At 35.0% G+C, this 16,996-nt stretch overlaps 4 protein-coding genes across 4 annotated transcripts; 2 read left to right on the top strand and 2 right to left on the bottom strand.

The window, feature by feature from the left end:
* Window positions 1-51: 51 nt before the first annotated feature.
* Window positions 52-1,527, top strand: TRIADDRAFT_63074 (expressed hypothetical protein). Its single transcript, XM_002108586.1, has 5 exons — window positions 52-151; window positions 436-509; window positions 767-947; window positions 1,080-1,279; window positions 1,414-1,527. Exons 1-5 carry the CDS (start codon window positions 115-117, stop codon window positions 1,417-1,419), a joined length of 498 nt encoding a protein of 165 aa, XP_002108622.1. The 5' UTR covers window positions 52-114; the 3' UTR covers window positions 1,420-1,527.
* Window positions 1,528-3,122: 1,595 nt separating this feature from the next.
* TRIADDRAFT_20208 (uncharacterized protein) lies at window positions 3,123-7,941 on the bottom strand (the record flags this gene model as incomplete). The annotated part of the gene is made up of 7 exons (XM_002107783.1): window positions 3,123-3,336; window positions 3,465-3,533; window positions 3,655-3,726; window positions 3,846-3,973; window positions 4,067-4,132; window positions 4,217-4,565; window positions 7,454-7,941. 7 exons carry the CDS (start codon window positions 7,939-7,941, stop codon window positions 3,123-3,125), a joined length of 1,386 nt encoding a protein of 461 aa, XP_002107819.1.
* A 3,603-nt stretch (window positions 7,942-11,544) lies between these two features.
* TRIADDRAFT_63173 (expressed hypothetical protein) lies at window positions 11,545-14,353 on the top strand (the record flags this gene model as incomplete). Its single annotated transcript, XM_002108585.1, has 9 exons — window positions 11,545-11,565; window positions 11,977-12,099; window positions 12,224-12,281; window positions 12,631-12,787; window positions 12,893-12,994; window positions 13,074-13,136; window positions 13,254-13,429; window positions 13,499-13,641; window positions 13,845-14,353. 9 exons carry the CDS (start codon window positions 11,545-11,547, stop codon window positions 13,908-13,910), a joined length of 909 nt encoding a protein of 302 aa, XP_002108621.1. The 3' UTR covers window positions 13,911-14,353.
* A 794-nt stretch (window positions 14,354-15,147) lies between these two features.
* TRIADDRAFT_18899 (uncharacterized protein) lies at window positions 15,148-16,993 on the bottom strand (the record flags this gene model as incomplete). The annotated part of the gene is made up of 5 exons (XM_002107782.1): window positions 15,148-15,307; window positions 15,418-15,526; window positions 15,804-15,906; window positions 16,294-16,466; window positions 16,924-16,993. The coding sequence occupies 5 exons, from the start codon at window positions 16,991-16,993 to the stop codon at window positions 15,148-15,150; spliced, it is 615 nt and encodes a 204-aa protein (XP_002107818.1).
* Window positions 16,994-16,996: the final 3 nt, after the last annotated feature.

Below are 16,996 nucleotides of genomic sequence, written 5' to 3'. Positions count from 1 at the left end.
ATGGCATGCGGCAATTCCTCCTTTTTACCCTGGCTGGTAGTGCATCCATCTTGGTAGGGTCTGTGATTAATTGGCTCATCCACACTTCCATCCATAGCAATCCATCACATCAAAATGCCTCCAAAACTCGATCCTAACGAAGTTAAGATAGGTTAGTCATGATACAATCTTAATCTTATCTTTTTGAAGCAAAACCCTCGATAGATTGGACTTGATTCACTCTTTCATCGCCATCGGTTATGGCTGATGGTAGCGTACCCCTACATGATCGACGACATTGATATGCAGTACTTGAATTGGATCATGATCTAATCTCGATAATGACATGAAAGATAGATTGCTAATTGTCTTGCTCCACGATTGTAGGATAATGTTCATGATATATTTTATGAATAAGTTGTTAATAACCCTTGCGATGATTATTTCTATCATTAGTTCACATTCGCGTTACCGGTGGTGAAGTTGGTGCTACCTCCTCTTTGGCACCTAAATTAGGTCCACTTGGATTGGTAGGTTCTTTGATATCCGTAGGAAAAGATTAAAATTGACAATAGTGCTACTTATATTGTCGTCAACATGCTTGTTAGAATGGGATAGAATGCTATCAAAGTCAAATAAATATACAATTCAATATGGATAACCAAACAGAAACAAAGTAGTCCATGACCTAGCTACTACATTCTCCATCAATGCAATGTAGTTCTTGATTGATATCTACAATTGAGCGTTGCTACTTCTAACATTGAATTTTTCTTACCCATGATAGTCGCCCAAAAAAGTTGGTGACGATATTGCCAAATCTACCCAGGATTGGAAAGGTTTGCGTATCACTGTTCGATTAACTATCCAGAACAGACAAGCCAAAATTGATGTAGTTCCTAGTGCTTCATCACTAGTAATTAAAGCTCTGAAAGAACCACCAAGAGACAGAAAGAAGCAAAAAAATAGTTAGTATTTACTCAACATAAATAGGCACCTTTCTATGCTCTAGATAGAAACACAATCTCTCGCATGTAATACCAGTATTCAACTTACAAAATGATAAGCTAAAATCATTAACATGATGCTTTTATTCGCAGTCCTACATACTGGCAACGTACCGTTAGATCAGATAATCGATATCGCTCGTACTATGAGACCAAGATCCATGGCACGAAAACTAGAAGGTACCGTTAAGGAAATCCTTGGGACTGCTCAGTCTCTTGGTTGTACAGTTGAGCAACAACATCCTCATGATGTCATTGACGGAATTAACGATGGTTCTATAGCCATTCCTGAAGTAAGTATTGCTCTGAGTTGATTTCCTCAACTTGTATGACTACCTCCACTTTCATATATAAATGAAATTCTGTTACTTGACTACTGGTATACAGCAATTGTCGTATTAATTCGCTTTTTTATTACCTTTATCAGGAATAAACACTACGATCGAAGAATTTTAGCTTGTGTCTAATAGCTAATGTGATTATACACTATTCGGATTCCGAAATAAATGTTGTACGGCTCTTTCAATAAATCTGTTTCAATATATAGACATTGATCTAGCAGTTTATGATTGCACCCTACAAAAGATTCATCAGTAATATGGGTATGATAGGAAATGTCACTCCGTCAGACTACGCACATAGCAACAAGAATTAGAAATGATCCCATGTAACAATTAATTATCGATGATCCATGAATCAAAATTGCTATATTTCGCTCTAAACGCCATATTCATTAATCTTGCCTTGACGCAATTGGAATAATTTTAACATATCCTGCCCTATGCATGCTACAAGTTAATGTTCCAAATTATAGCTCAAAAGTAGCTTAATTTCGTCAATTCTTGTACCATTATGGACATGTCCATGCCCATCAATGCAGTCATTTATCTACTAGGTATTTATATATGCGTATCTACTTATTAGTAACGTTATTTTATCCGTATCGTATGCCAAAAGTCAATTACGATAATGAATCCGTATGTCAATTAAAGCCAGGAATCAGCGATCAGAATAGTTTGCACACAATAATACCCATGATAATATTGCAAATGCGTACAGTATATATTAATTTACGAACTGGATATTGTAACTTACAGTTCGTAGATTACATTGGTAAATAAATTATTATCAAGTAGAGTAATGTAGTAGTTTTTGCAAGTATTCCAAGTTACACAAGATATTATATATCGTTGATTTCTTAATCCTAGCTCTAGAGATTTTTGAATACTAATCTATATCAAAGTACAATCATCTAACAGTTCAATTTTTTATTTTATTTCTTGCTTATGTTGTATTTGTTTAATTAATTACTGTGAACGATTAAGAAATTCTAAATCAACAGTGGATTAATTGGTAGTTTGCATCTCAGATACTCAAAATTTTATTATATTCATAAAGACTAGCCTACAACTGTATCCTAGAATCAAAATAAGAGAGAATACAATAGGATTGTTTTAATTGGACATACTGTGTACTATCTGAACGTCCTCATATGCAAAAATATTCATAGCAAATACATAGATGAATCTAAAAATTTGGTTATGGTTAATGAATTTGCGTAACATTATTAAAGCTCTCAAAACGAACTTTTTAGGTATAAGTATATGCCAATTATGACAACGTCCCAGTAAAGTTTGTCAACTATGGTAACAACCAGAATCCAGTTAGTAATAAATGACATGGATTGCTTCATTTGTCGCACTCAGCTTTTAGATAAACAGGAAAATCTAAGACTTTTCCCCCAACAAGTTCGCTCAAATTCTGTTCAAATTACAAAGAAAGACAATTATTGAATGTCATCTGATGAATATGGCCAATAATGTACACAAGTTGATAATGTTGTTATTTAAGAGAAGGTAATACAATAGTAACTAATGACTCCATCTACTACTTTTATTAGCAACTCATCTTACTTCTCCAGCAAAAGACAGGTTGGGAGATACTTCACATTCAAAGTCTACTACATCTTTCAAGCTATATTTAAAAATATAATTTCAAATGAAACATTATAATGATAGAACTTACAGAAACGATAGCGTACGCATAGTTACTACAATGCCTAATCATCTACGATACACTTACAAAGAGGAATTCAAGTTTAATTATATTAGAGCTCTAATATTGTCAATTTCGAATTTAACGAGCAAGAGTCAAAATACTGTACCTAGAAGTATCCGAAATTTCTTTTCCATCCTTTGTAACAAATTTACCCCCAGCCTCAAGAATATAACGTCCGTGTAATTTGCCAAGAGCAGCCTTAGCAGTTTCTGGACAATCTCTTCCTGTTCCACATTTATTTTTCAATGGAGAAAATTCATCCTCTCGTTTGACTTCCATTACCGCAAAATTTCTATAAGATTAATGCAAATGATATATCGTATTCAAATGGTTAGCCCTATACTGTATATCGATTATAAATTGTAAGTATAACTTTCAAAACGTTATAGCTCCATTTTTATTTCCATAATAAATACTAACTTAGAAAATAAAAAGACGTCAAAAACAAATTTCTCCATCTTAATCCCATTCGGGGTCTCAGGTTTAACTCTATACCATGGAAGTATAATTATAATACGTGTATCAATGAAAGGAAAGTTTATCCTATTTAATATATTCCCATGGTATTATTAAATCCATTATATCCTAGTATAACATAATGAATTCATACGTTTGGCCTGATTCATTGACATAAGGAATTTTCTTTCTTGCCATATGATGTGGTAGTTCATTTTCTCTAGCGCTATAAATAAATTTAGTGATCGATAAATAGTGTGTATTATCAAGAGGATGGACAATATAATTACATTCTTGTTTGGGGGGGGGGAATTATCAATGCGTTTTGTAAATGCTCATACTAACCTAACAGTTTGAGATAAGAAATCGTAACTAAAATAATGATTACAAATATTGGCTGCATTAAACATCAATTCGCCATTCTTGTTTCGTTTTTCTGTCATTTCCTTTGAAATTTCACTGTATTCAATAACCTATATCTCAAATGAATTCTTAACGGTTAAGAAATTATAACCTTACCCCTAACAACAGTCTAGAACACTCAACTTTTTAGGTATTTAGTGTACCTGATACGTGCCGTCACATAAACATACCAAACCAACAGATTCACTGGCATCCACTTTCCTTACAACCTATGATATGATAAAAATGGAACATTTGCATGCGGTAGGATGTAAAATAAAAACATTTATGATGTCAGTTTCAGTCACGCGTACCTTGGCTCCACAATCAGCATTCTTACTAGCACAGTAGCCAGTAAAGACAGGATCCACCATTTTAATTAAAATATTATCCACGCAATAGGCTTGAATATGAGCAATTCCTCGATCCTGCATATCCTTTAAAATACCACAATTCGATAGTGCACTGTAAAGGCCTCCATTTCCATTAGGAGCGCGAGCAATCTTATCCGGAGCAGCCAAAATAATTTTGCCGTCAAAATCGAAACATGGTAAAGTACTTTGTTCAAAGAACATGATATCTTTCTCGTTTAAGCCGAAGAATTTGTGCTTTTCAAAGTAATTTCTAGTTTGTTGCTTAGTATGCTGACTAGTCATGATATACCTTGAAGAAATACGATCATGAGCATTAATATCGATAGCGTTGATATTTAAAGGACAGTTACGATAATTCATCACTATTGATACTGATCTACATACTATTTATGCTTAAAAATGCATACAACCAGTAGAATCGATAACGGTAGAATTGAATGCTTCAAGAGCAAATATTGTCTATTTTATAAAAACTCGGATGTAAGCTTTTTATCCATTTCAAGGAATTCATTAAAAGCCGACATTGAGTGCCTTCTTGACATCATAAAGTCATCGTAAGGCAAAAGATTCGTTAATCATGATCATCGAGACGATATGAACATAAAGTTATCCCAAGATCATTACTCCATCCAATTATGATGGTATGATAACATAGAGTAAACGTATCATCCATAAATTGACGATCCATTTTTCTGTACAACAACTGAATGAAACTTCCTATTTGAAATTTTAACATAAAGTATAAGGAAATTAAACTAATTGCTACAACAAAGTATGAAGTGAGCTCAATGAATAGGTTAGAAACTCCATTGTGATCGTCTGCATAGTATACACTAAAGTAAAATGAAGAATGCTCTAATTCAGTTGATTGTGTAAACAATACAAAATGTTCACCTTGGTTTCGCCAATTAACTTATTAAGATGTACAGTAGAGTAAGCTTTTGACAAACATAGAGAAACTAATCATACTATTATAGAGGCTTAGAAAGATACTAAAGTAATTCATGTTCATAAAACATACTAGCTACTACGCAATCCATTTCATTTCATTGGCCACATTATTTATCAATGGAGTTCGCTACTTCTGTACATAATTTTAAGAGATTGTGACTGTATGATCGAAATTAGCCGAATTACTGTAATGTGATAAGTTTTTATTACTTGCGATAGCAACTGGATATCAATCCGCACAAAATAAAGAAGAAATTTCCTACGCTAATGGACACTGAATGAGAATCATTTCCGCTAACAATGTCAAAATTGCGATATTAATTCTCGATACGTGTACGAGTATATATATATTATTGCTGGTGTTGAAGTATACATCAGGGTAAATCATAGGAAAGATTGGTGATGTGTGTGTGTAAGGGATAGCCTTGTTGTCTACGCACGCGAGTCAATTATTCATTGGAAAAAATGTCTAAAAATGGTGAGTCCAATAAAAGTTAGAAATGTACAAGACTGCACCAGCTGTTGCATCCCATGTTAAGAAATCGCTACGAAATTATGCTGTCTAGAATCAATGATTGATGGCAATTATCACACTTTGTAACTGGCACTCGATGACGATGACGACAGCTTTGAGACTATCCATAATGCAGTGGAGATTCAATAATTGGATGATAAAGTAGATGTCAATCCAATCTAACTCTATCGCATGACATAAGGTAGACAGTTTGAATTTGGCTACTTGAATTTTGCAACTATTCTATCGTCATATTGTACTACTAATTGAGCTGTTTATGTTACGTATTCATTCTTTAAAGCATGTACATCACTTTATGTCCATTTGTGTACTTTATCTACTGTATTTAGAAATTGACCAACACATGTGTCGATTTAATTTTCGGTCTACCAAATTGAACAAAGTGAGTAGAGATAGAAATTGAATGCATTATAGCTCTACAAGAAGTATGTTTTAAAAGCTAACAACTCCAAAGTAATATGAAGTAGGATGAGAAGTGATAAAGTTATTGACCGAGCGAAGTTGATCGATATTGTATTAGCTGATTTATCCATCTACTAGCAACTGGTAAAGAGTTACAGTAAAAAGAGTTTTACCTCACCGTCCCTGGGGATTTTATATAGTAGTCGAACTGTCCGAGAAAATTCTCTTGGAAGCCCTTGTACTAGCTGAACCCGCACAATTTAATATTATTATTTACAGAAAACACTTTTCTTCGGCTAAAATTATATCAGTAATTAATAAATTATTGAAAATAATATGAAGAAAGAGTATGTACAGTTGAAGATAAAAGAATAAATTTAATGTAGTTTGGAGTAAAATGAGAAAGAAACATTATCTGCCATCCAAAGCAAATACTTGCAAATACAGTATGATAAGCCTCGACATCTCTATCACTGCCAAGTAGCGATAACTGAAATGAAGAAGGTGTTTATATAAGCCAAGCAAATAATCACAGCAATACTGTACATATCATGAGGAGACTTGATTTTGGACAATTTGAAAATACTGTATAAAATTAATTAATCCAATTGTAATATTGAGAAAATGTCATGGACTACTAGAAGAGAATTTGGGACTAGTAGCCCATGACTCCGATTACATTGAGGGTTTGTAAACGTTCCTCTAAAAGAGTGCTGGATTTGATCTGACCATGTAGACTGTCTCATTACCAACGCAATATCTATCTTGCAAGATAGATACTGTTACTGATAATAATAGTCTATCGTGCAGATTTGAATTCTGATTGTGCCAAAAAAGATGCCATGTCTAGCCATTCATTCGATATAGAACTGTCGAACATTGGTCATCCTTTCTTGATAACATCGACCTACAGTATTGCATCAAGGTTATCCTACAATAACCTCCTATGTAGATACTGTTTGATAGTCCATTAAGAATAGATCATACATGTTAAGCGTAAGTCAATCGTCTGCAATCTTTAAATTCATTGAAAGAAAAATAGAAAAATTATTACTATCGTCCGCATAACAAGAAATGATGTGAGCTGAAGGTAGAGATGGTTTTCTATCGGTAAGAGGATGATGAAATTAATGTTATTATTCAAGTCAAGCAATCGCTTTACGCTTCATGCCATTCTTCAATGGGTTATTTAATAATATCCAAATAGTTGGTGATTCCAAGTCAATGGAGAGAGGAATAAGATAGGGTAAAATGGTTCCCCCCCCCCAAAAAAAAATGAACCAACTTACCACGGTATAGTGCCTTTTTTGCCTGTTCGCTCTTGGGCTAATTGTTGCAATCGAAACATTCTCTCGCCTTGAATCTGATATAAAGATTTGCCGGAAGGTAAGCCAACACAGTACATCCCTTTAGGGTAATCAACACCTAGTCGTGTACCTTGACCACCAGCTAATAAAATGACAGCCACTTTATTATCTGCGATTAGATTTAACCCTAATGTTTGCCAATCTTGGCGATGGCTATCGACATTAGGCAATGTACAATAAACATCTTCTGGGAGTGGCAAGATATGATCATCCTTCTTTTGCGAATGGCTTTGACCGGTTTGCATCACCTTTTCAAATGATTGCGTTACATATTGCAAATCCAAGCTATCGATATCATCAGCTAGTAATTGGCGTTGAGTTTGATCTAACTCATCCCAATATTGTAGTAAATTCTCCTGATGATAGGCTTTCAATTTATGATATAAGCGAGTCTTTAATTCGTCGGTCATGGCTGCTGCTTGAGTGATGGAAGGGAAATGATTGGCGTCGGTTTGTCCAGCCCAAGGGTGTTGCTAGGCGTATCGCTTAGGCATCACTACGACCACAGGCGATGATATCAGTCATCGATTGGATACTGTCTATAAACTGTCCCGGTTGGACTGTTTCACCAACTAGCCTATCACGCTTTCACTGTCTTGCGTCAGTATACAGTAGGGTCGTCTAGAGCAGTCTTCATCGGGCCTAGCCATCAACACTCCAACTCATGCTCACCTCGGCTACTGCCTTGTGGACTGTTATATATATGGCTGTCTTACATAATGTTCTTCTATGCAGAGGAAAAGAAGAAAGTGGCAAAATACGAATGGATGCCTAGTCTGTAGTCATAATCCCACGGCATTCTACCTCTAGGAGAAAAGGTTTGATCATAGGGGTGGCTAGGTGGTCATCTCACTCGATATGATATATTACTAGCAAAAGTAGTCAGATTGCCCATTTCCAGTATGGCAAAGGGCAGTTTGATGTCCCTCTTTCCTTTTTTGAGTAGTCGACTGCCTAGTGGACTGTATAATGTATATGGCTGTCTTACATAATGTTCTTCTATGCAGAGAGGAAAAGAAGAAAGTGGCAAAATACGAATGGATGCCTAGTCTGTAGTCATAATCCCACGGCATTCTACCTCTAGGAGAAAAGGTTTTGATCATAGGGGTGGCTAGGTGGTCATCTCACTCGATATGATATATTACTAGCAAAAGTAGTCAGATTGCCCATTTCCAGTATGGCAAAGGGCAGTTTGATGTCCCTCTTTCCTTTTTTGAGTAGTCGACTGCCTAGTGGACTGTATATTGTATATGGCTGTCTTACAAAAAGCGGCAAAACACGAATGGATACCTAGTCTGTAGTCATAATCCCACGGCATTCTACCTCTAGGAGAAAAGGTTTGATCCTGAAGGCTAGTCTTGATCTACACGCCCCATAGGGGTTGGCTAAGTGGTCATCTCACTCGATATGATATATTACTAGCAAAAGTAGTCAGATTGCCCATTTCCAGTATGGCAAAGGACAGTTTGATGTCCCTCTTTCCTTCTTTGAGTAGTCGACTGTATACTGTATATGGCTGTCTTACACACAATGCTCTTCTATGCAGAGGAAAGAAGAAAGTGGCAAAACACGAATAAACACGTAGTCATAATCCCACAGCATTTATCCTATACTGTTGGAGAAAACATCAGAGTGGCCAGGTGGTCATCTCACTCGATATGATATTACTAGTAAAAAGTACTCAGATTGCCCATTTCCAGTATAGCGAAGGACAGTTTGATGTCCCTCTTTCCTTGTTTAAGTAGTCGTTGTGCAAAGTGTACTTGATTAAGAGTGTCCTGTTGTTGTAGATGCCATGGCCGTGGATACTCCATCATTCTCGAATTCATTCATTTCCCCTTCCTAGTCCACTCTAGTGTACAGGATACAATTGTACGCTCCAGTAAGATGGACGACTGGAGGAATCTGGCAGTTATTGGCTGCAGGAAAAGCGTACATTCACTATTATAATATACAGTAAAGTATGTAAGTTCTACATTACTACACTACTGTCTATGAACAGATGCAGACATGAATCTCTATTGTAGTTTGCTGCGATAATCCTATAATGTCCACTAAGTTAACGCTAACCATCATGGATGACTAGAAGAAGACCTTACTGTCGACGGATCACTCCTTCGGACGGATAGACATTTCCCACCTCATCTCCTTCAAATATTGTATCAAACGCTTGGTTAGGCCAGTACTATTAATAGAAAGACAGTCAATTTTTGAATTTTGACTGATAGTTTGGTTATCAAGGAATATTCCATTGAATCTTATTATCTGTTATAAAATGCTGCTTGAAAACAGATCATAGACGCAATTTCAATGAGTACCAGTGATTTAGAAAACAAGCATGGAAGATCCATACCGCTGTAAGTGGTCATTTTGGGATCTTGACGGCCTGCTTGAGTAAGAACGGTCCGTCTGTCTAGTCCAGGGCGACCTACAGCAGGTCTTCTTCTAGTAGTCCATGGTGGAGTTAATAGGGTGGAATCTGGCAGTGGCTGCAGGATACCGACAGTAAAAACTCAAACTATGCACAGAATACTATAGCCTATAGTATTATCAGAAACTGCTTCATCACTCCCAATTCACCAAAAGTAGGTAGTTGCATGGATTACTAGAAGAACTTAAAAAAACATGGAGTAAGTCCTGGTAGTTGGTTAATTTTGTCTAGTGGGGTGGTTGAGGAGTCCATACTGTACAGTACTAGAGTATTGTCAATACAGTATAGTACCACGAACGACTGTCGAAGAGAAGCTTACCACCCCCACTGCTACAGTCAATCAACTGTCCCGTACCGTACCGGACCGGACCATACCGGACCCACTTTCCAAGCACTCGCGTACTCATCAATTATGTCATCCGTACAGTACGGCGCGTGTGCACGTATGCGCAGAAGAAAAAATCTCGACCCACTTCCTTCATCATAAGCAATTGCACCGCCAGCCAGCGAAGATCACTGCTAGTGGAAATGGTGAGAAATTACAACTACAATTCATTTGCAACTAGGATTACTTCATTTAAAAGTCAATTCCATGCACAGAATACCTTAGTTGACCTCTGTTTCATGAGAAATATGCCTAGAGATATCCTATTCGGCTAGTATAAGAAAATGAAGTGTAGGAAAATTGGCACTTCCAGTCGTAGGAAGTAGTCACCCACTCAGTTGCTGTAGGACTGCTGTGTACAGATGATGTTGGTCATCATCGTGCAGAAAATTACTTATTTTCACTCTTGATCAATCTTTCCTTGCCACATAGCCAAATAGACAGTATGTGTATCGAAATAGGATAGACGAACAGACATGATTGGCTTTTAGTATCCACTTGTACCGTAGGAGGTACCTCATTGTCCAAAGATAAATGTAATACGGCGATGCCTTAACTAAAATGACGGTAACCTTCATTACAGCAAAAGACAGATCGATTGATTTCAAGGGAAGCAATCTATTTTTCATGGCCTACCAAAATCCTAAAGTTATCCTCACTTTAAACTTGCCTTAAAGTCATAGGACACAACAATACCCAATGCATGCATCAATGAAATCACCTGATACTGAAGAAATACTTTACTGTGATGTAACTTAATACTTTGTACAATATTGGTTTTTTAGATTTCATTGCTTTGATCCAATTCATTACTAGTATGCAGTGGTTGGTTGCTATCGTCTTGTGTCGACTAACTAACTATACAGACGAAACAACTCTTACCTTGACAAATGTTAATTCTTTTTAACAACTTGATTATGCAACACAAAATAACTATTTTATTACCTCAATAATCTCCTCATCCATTGAATATAAATCCATAGGTACTGTACTCGTAAAGGTATAAACTTTCATATCCGGCCAACTGCGATAGCTTTTAACTACTACTAGGATATCAATTCTACAGTACTTACTGCATATTTACACCATTAGAAATCTATTTGAACAAATGATAGCTATAGTAATGAATTCAAATCAAATTGAACTCCGAAATGGATGATATTACACCAATTAGTTATGGAATTGTACTCACGTTAAATGAGTAAATTGTATGCAACGGTATAATTGATGATTGAAGAGTAATACATATCTTCCTTATATCATAAATTTATGTCATTGTCAACAGCCATTAAATAAGAAAGTGTAAACCATCTACCGCTTTATTTCCGTACTAATGTCTAATCAATTAAATCGGAAATATACCGTCATAAGTTACTTACAGCTTTGTCACATTTTTATACTGCTATCGATCCCCCCCCCCCCGCATGAGTTCATACTACGAACGAAAATGTCGTATACCTCAAACTACAGTATTCAGTATCTTTAATCGTAAAATTGTCAAGTCATGTTGCATAATATGAATTAAAAGTACAGATATACGTTACTCCTCAAACCGAGGATATATCACCACTTCACTCATACAAACCCAATGTCTCAATTACGCTATAGAGCTTCTTCAGATTTGGACAGTCAGCTGACTTAGAAATCGAACTTGACAACGCAGATGATAGGCAGCCAACTGAAATAAAAACCGAAGAAGGCAAGCTTGAGAAATTAGCTCTCTTTTATGATGGTGAAAATATTAAGGGCAAGGTGAGGCATAGTATATTCAATATTCGAAATGATTTAATCTACTATGTGTATTCAAGGTATTAATTGTACAACTTCACCTAACAATACATCATCAAATTTACATTAGCTAAAAATTCAATTAAAGAATCCTGGAAAAAAGCTAGAACACCAGGGTATTAAAATTGAATTTGTTGGTCAAATTGGTAAGTCGAACTGGAGATAAGTTCATTTGGTTATGTTTTCATCATAGAGCAGTAAATACTGACTAAGTTCGAAAACTTCCAAGCATAAAAGCAATCACTTCAAACTCTTTCGTAATGTCTATTAATAGAGCTTTATTACGTGGTTATACTTTATATACAGTTAATAAATAGATAATCCCAAAATTTAGCTCAAGCCCTTAATGTCGAAAAGCAGTATCCGTGTATACATTTTGTTATTATTTTAATATATGTATTGAGGGCCTAGATATACCTTGTTAACTTTTAATCAATCTATTAATATTTTATGAAAACAATGAAATAATTAAACTCTATTGGTCTATTTATATAGAACTGTATTATGATCGTGGCAATCACCATGAATTCATCTCACTGGTAAAAGAATTAGCTCATCCCGGCGAATTAACTCAAAATGCTGCCATCGATTTCGAATTTGTTAATGTTGAAAAACCTTTTGAGACCTATAGTGGCAACAATGTTAGGCTTAGGTTAGTCAAGCCTAAAAAACGTATGACTAAATTACATCACTCTAAAACCTTGTAAATATACCAGCATAGTTCTTGACATAAATTATACTCAACGCTAAAATGTAGGTATTTCCTGCGTGCATCCATCTGTCGTCGTATTTCTGATATCGTAAAAGAGCTGGATATTGGCGTCCATACCCTTTCCCAATATCCTGATATTAATAACAGGTAATAGCAGAGATGGCTTGCTAAATTTAATTTAATTTAATATTTTATGCTACTTTTAACTAAATTTTCAATATTGCAGTATCAAAATGGAAGTCGGAATTGAAGATTGTCTGCATATAGAATTTGAATATAATAAATCTAAGTAATATCTTATTGCAAAACTTACGAAATACTCCTAATATTAATTAATTAATTAATATCGGTAAATAATTTCGATAAGAGTAATATTTCATGGTTCGATTTATATGGCATTTCTTAGATACTCCTTGAATGACGTAATCGTTGGTAAAATATATTTTTTACTGGTCCGAATCAAGATTAAGTACATGGAATTGGCCATTATCAAGCGAGAACAGACAGGAACAGGTGCAAATGTCTACCATGAGAACGAAACCGTTGCAAAGTTTGAGATTATGGATGGCGCACCAGTTAGAGGTCTGCATTTTTTAAAGTATTTAACAATTAGAATTACTGGTGAAATAAAAGATCTTCACTCTTCTGTAGGGGAATCCATTCCAATCCGTTTGTTCCTAGCTAACTACGATTTAACGCCTACTTTAAAAGACGTAAACAAAAAATTCTCTGTCCGCTATTTTCTCAATCTTGTTCTAATCGATGAAGAAGATAGGAGATATTTTAAGCAACAGGTAAATTAATTAATTTTATTATAGTATCTCAACAAGATGTAGTGTATTTTATGCGCAGATTGATGACTACCAAGGCGGATGGTATTTACGTTACGATACCAAATAATAACTTCGTATAAGCTCCTTTCAGTAATCCAGTTACTGGTGCGATGTAGACATGTACTTATTAAAGTTATACTTGTTTTGTTGATCTAATCGAATAGGAAATTATCTTATGGCGAAAAGCTAAAGGAGCGAAAGATATTTCAGCATCTTTGAAGAAAGTTTAGGTTACACCTTAGTCTCTATTGTAAAATCTTAATAGTTTTTAATTGTCTACAGTACTGTACAACTGCATCGTTCATTCTTGATTAGCTAGTTGTAAATTTTCATGGAATTGTGAAATATTGCTATAAATCAATAACGGCAACTTTCGCCATCATAACGATTACTACTTCTATTATACTGCATCATTAAGTAGAGATAAAAATATAGAGTTTATGCAATTATTTCAAAGATGTGGCTTATCCTTCAATTTTCTTGGCATAATTTAACTATTTTAGTTATGTTGCAATTTTCATATCGTATAAGATCGGATCTATAGTCAAGACAAAGTATACATACTATCATTGCCTTGCTTGAAAAAGCTCGAGTCTGTCACAATGATTGGATAAAGTAACAGTCTAACTACGGTCCGATTGTGTGTGCATAATTATTAAACCGTTTGCAAGTCACGAAACACTAAAAGGTCTACGAATTGTAATCGATCTCCTTATCATAATGATACTTTTATCAAAATAATTTAGACTATAAGTAACTGCACTAAATGACACAAACACACATCTAAGAACTTTCAATTCCTTAGCTTCTTTGGTAATCAGGGCATTGCACGCATGATCATCTTTAGTTCAATAAACCTTTATTGTTGAACAGTCATTAACCAAAAGTACAATATTATAATATGTCGAAGGTAATAAAAGGTCAAAGGTGTAGTATCTGTTCTATCCCTTTGCGTGACATCCCTTACGAGATTGAAACGCTACGACCTATCACATGAGCCTTATGTCAGCAATCGCCTCGATAAAAAATATTACACGTACTTCCTTATCAGTGGAACCAGTGACTATGGTATCGCATATTCTAATCTTTACGAGCTCCGCTCTAATAGGTTACATTAAATTTTTAAACTTAGGTGCAAATGCCATTCTTCATTCACTGCTTCTTCACCAAAACACTCATTCTTAGCCAAATCCAATGCTAAACGTTTCGTACTATATAAAATGTTAATTTCCTAATGACTCAGCTTTGTGCAATGCTAAGTCTCTAATAATCAAATTATAATATGTAAACAAGGGCGCATAATAGGATCAAAAATTCGTAATTACTGGACAGTAAATCAATCACCGATGCAAAGTGCAATGCAAGGGACGATTCTTAAAAGTAGAACAGAAAAGGCTTTCAGCATTACCAATACTAAATACGATCATTTTTACCGCATAATGGTGGACGGTAATAACCACCATGAGCTTATTTTTTGGCAAATGCGATATTCATTTGATGAGTTGGTGTAATTTTAAAGCCATTCAATGAATTACGAGCTGTAGCTGCTTGAATCTCCGATTCAAATTCGACAAATGCAATATCATGTCTTCCTGGAACCAAACGGACTTCTTTATATCCAGGAAATCTGTCAATGAACACACCATGATCGAATTAATATACAGCTCAAAATCATACACACTCACAAAAGTAATACTGATCAAGACTTTTTCAAATTTTATGGACAAAAGGACATACTGATTGAATAACATCGAAAGCATTAATTCCGTAGTCTCTTCAGGGAGATTAGTTAAGAATAAGATCTTATTAGGAAGTTCCTCTTGGCTACCGGCAGCATGTGGCATTCCTAGAATAAAAAATTGAATTTTTAAATCAATAAATTAATAACAAATGCCACCAATTAGGTACGTAAATATCGAAGTTGTATTGACAGTCATACCGAAAGAAGCTCTACCAGTCGCAGCAGGAGCAGGTTCGCCAGCAGCAGGAGCTTGTTTCTTGGCAGGTTTCGGTTTCGGAGCTGAGCAGATTTATACCATACGCATATTTAGAAAATAAGATTGATACCATGCAAGTAAATACTAAGGTACTAATATAACGCTATATTGTATTCTTGTATTAACCTTCGTCGGGCTTTCTCTTCTCTCTAACCTTCTTCTCCCTAGGTACATATGAGCCATCTTTCTTAGCTACCGCATCTGATTTCGATTTACAATAAGTAATTCTCTAAAATTCATTGTTAAGTAAGGAAGAATAAATTTGTAAGTTATATATTTTCGAGTGCTATATACACCAAATTCTATTTGCTTAATTTGTAATATTTCACAAATGTTTTATTAATTTCTTTTAAACATTAACCAAGATCGCAAACGTTTTACTCTTATGTAACACTACCGATTAGTATTGATATCAAAAATTTATAGATCTTGCCGAAGCTACTTTCTAAATATATGATTGTCAATTCATATCAATAGCATATTAATTCACTTTAGCACGTAATAGCTACTAGGCACATACGGAAAGTACGTATAACGATATATCGACTGGTAAGTCGTGCAAATAAAGGCCTAGGGTAGTAAAATTTGTATGAGTCTACAATGACTTCTTTATTACCATAGGCTTCTCATAAAAAGGAAATCCTTGCATCGCTCGTAGTGCGTTAGTAGCACTACTAATATCCTCAAAAACTACAAACGCTTGTCCTCTCATCTTTAAAGTTTTCATGGCAATGATATCCAATATCGCGCCAAATTGAGAAAATATCGCGTATAAGGATTTCTTTAATTCTAATCCAAAGGTAATAAATTAAATTATATATAATCATTAGATAGATCCTTGGGAAATGCAAAGTTGATATACCGTAATAAAAACTTTTGTAACGTGTATATTATCCTATGTATTGCGAGTAAATTCGTGCTTATTATTATGTCTGTATCTTGGTTACTCAAGTTTTCATACCCATCGAAACATATACGTATTTTGCTTTCTCTACGGTATTTCGTTAATTTATCATTATAACTGTAAAGACGTTAGAGTATATGGGCTATGGTAGCGCTTGCATAATTACTACGATATGGGTGATCCTAATAACTAATTATATCAGCAAACGTGCAAATACTATCTAAAGATACGAAAGTCCATCATAAATTTACTTTAATACTACATGAATTTTGCAATAGCGATAGGATTTTATTGGCTGGCTAAAAGATTGCCATTTATCTGCTGTCTTGCTGTTGAACTAACCTTCTTTCTTGACCTTCTCATTTAAATTATTAACGTATAAAGTTTGATTTGGAGGGATATCGATTGACATCTT

This window comes from Trichoplax adhaerens, genomic scaffold, assembly GCF_000150275.1.
Source record: "Trichoplax adhaerens TRIADscaffold_1 genomic scaffold, whole genome shotgun sequence".
NCBI classification, from domain to species: Eukaryota; Metazoa; Placozoa; class Uniplacotomia; order Trichoplacea; family Trichoplacidae; genus Trichoplax; species Trichoplax adhaerens.
Note: the sequence above shows the minus strand (reverse complement) of the source record. Positions and strands in the feature narration are given on the sequence as shown.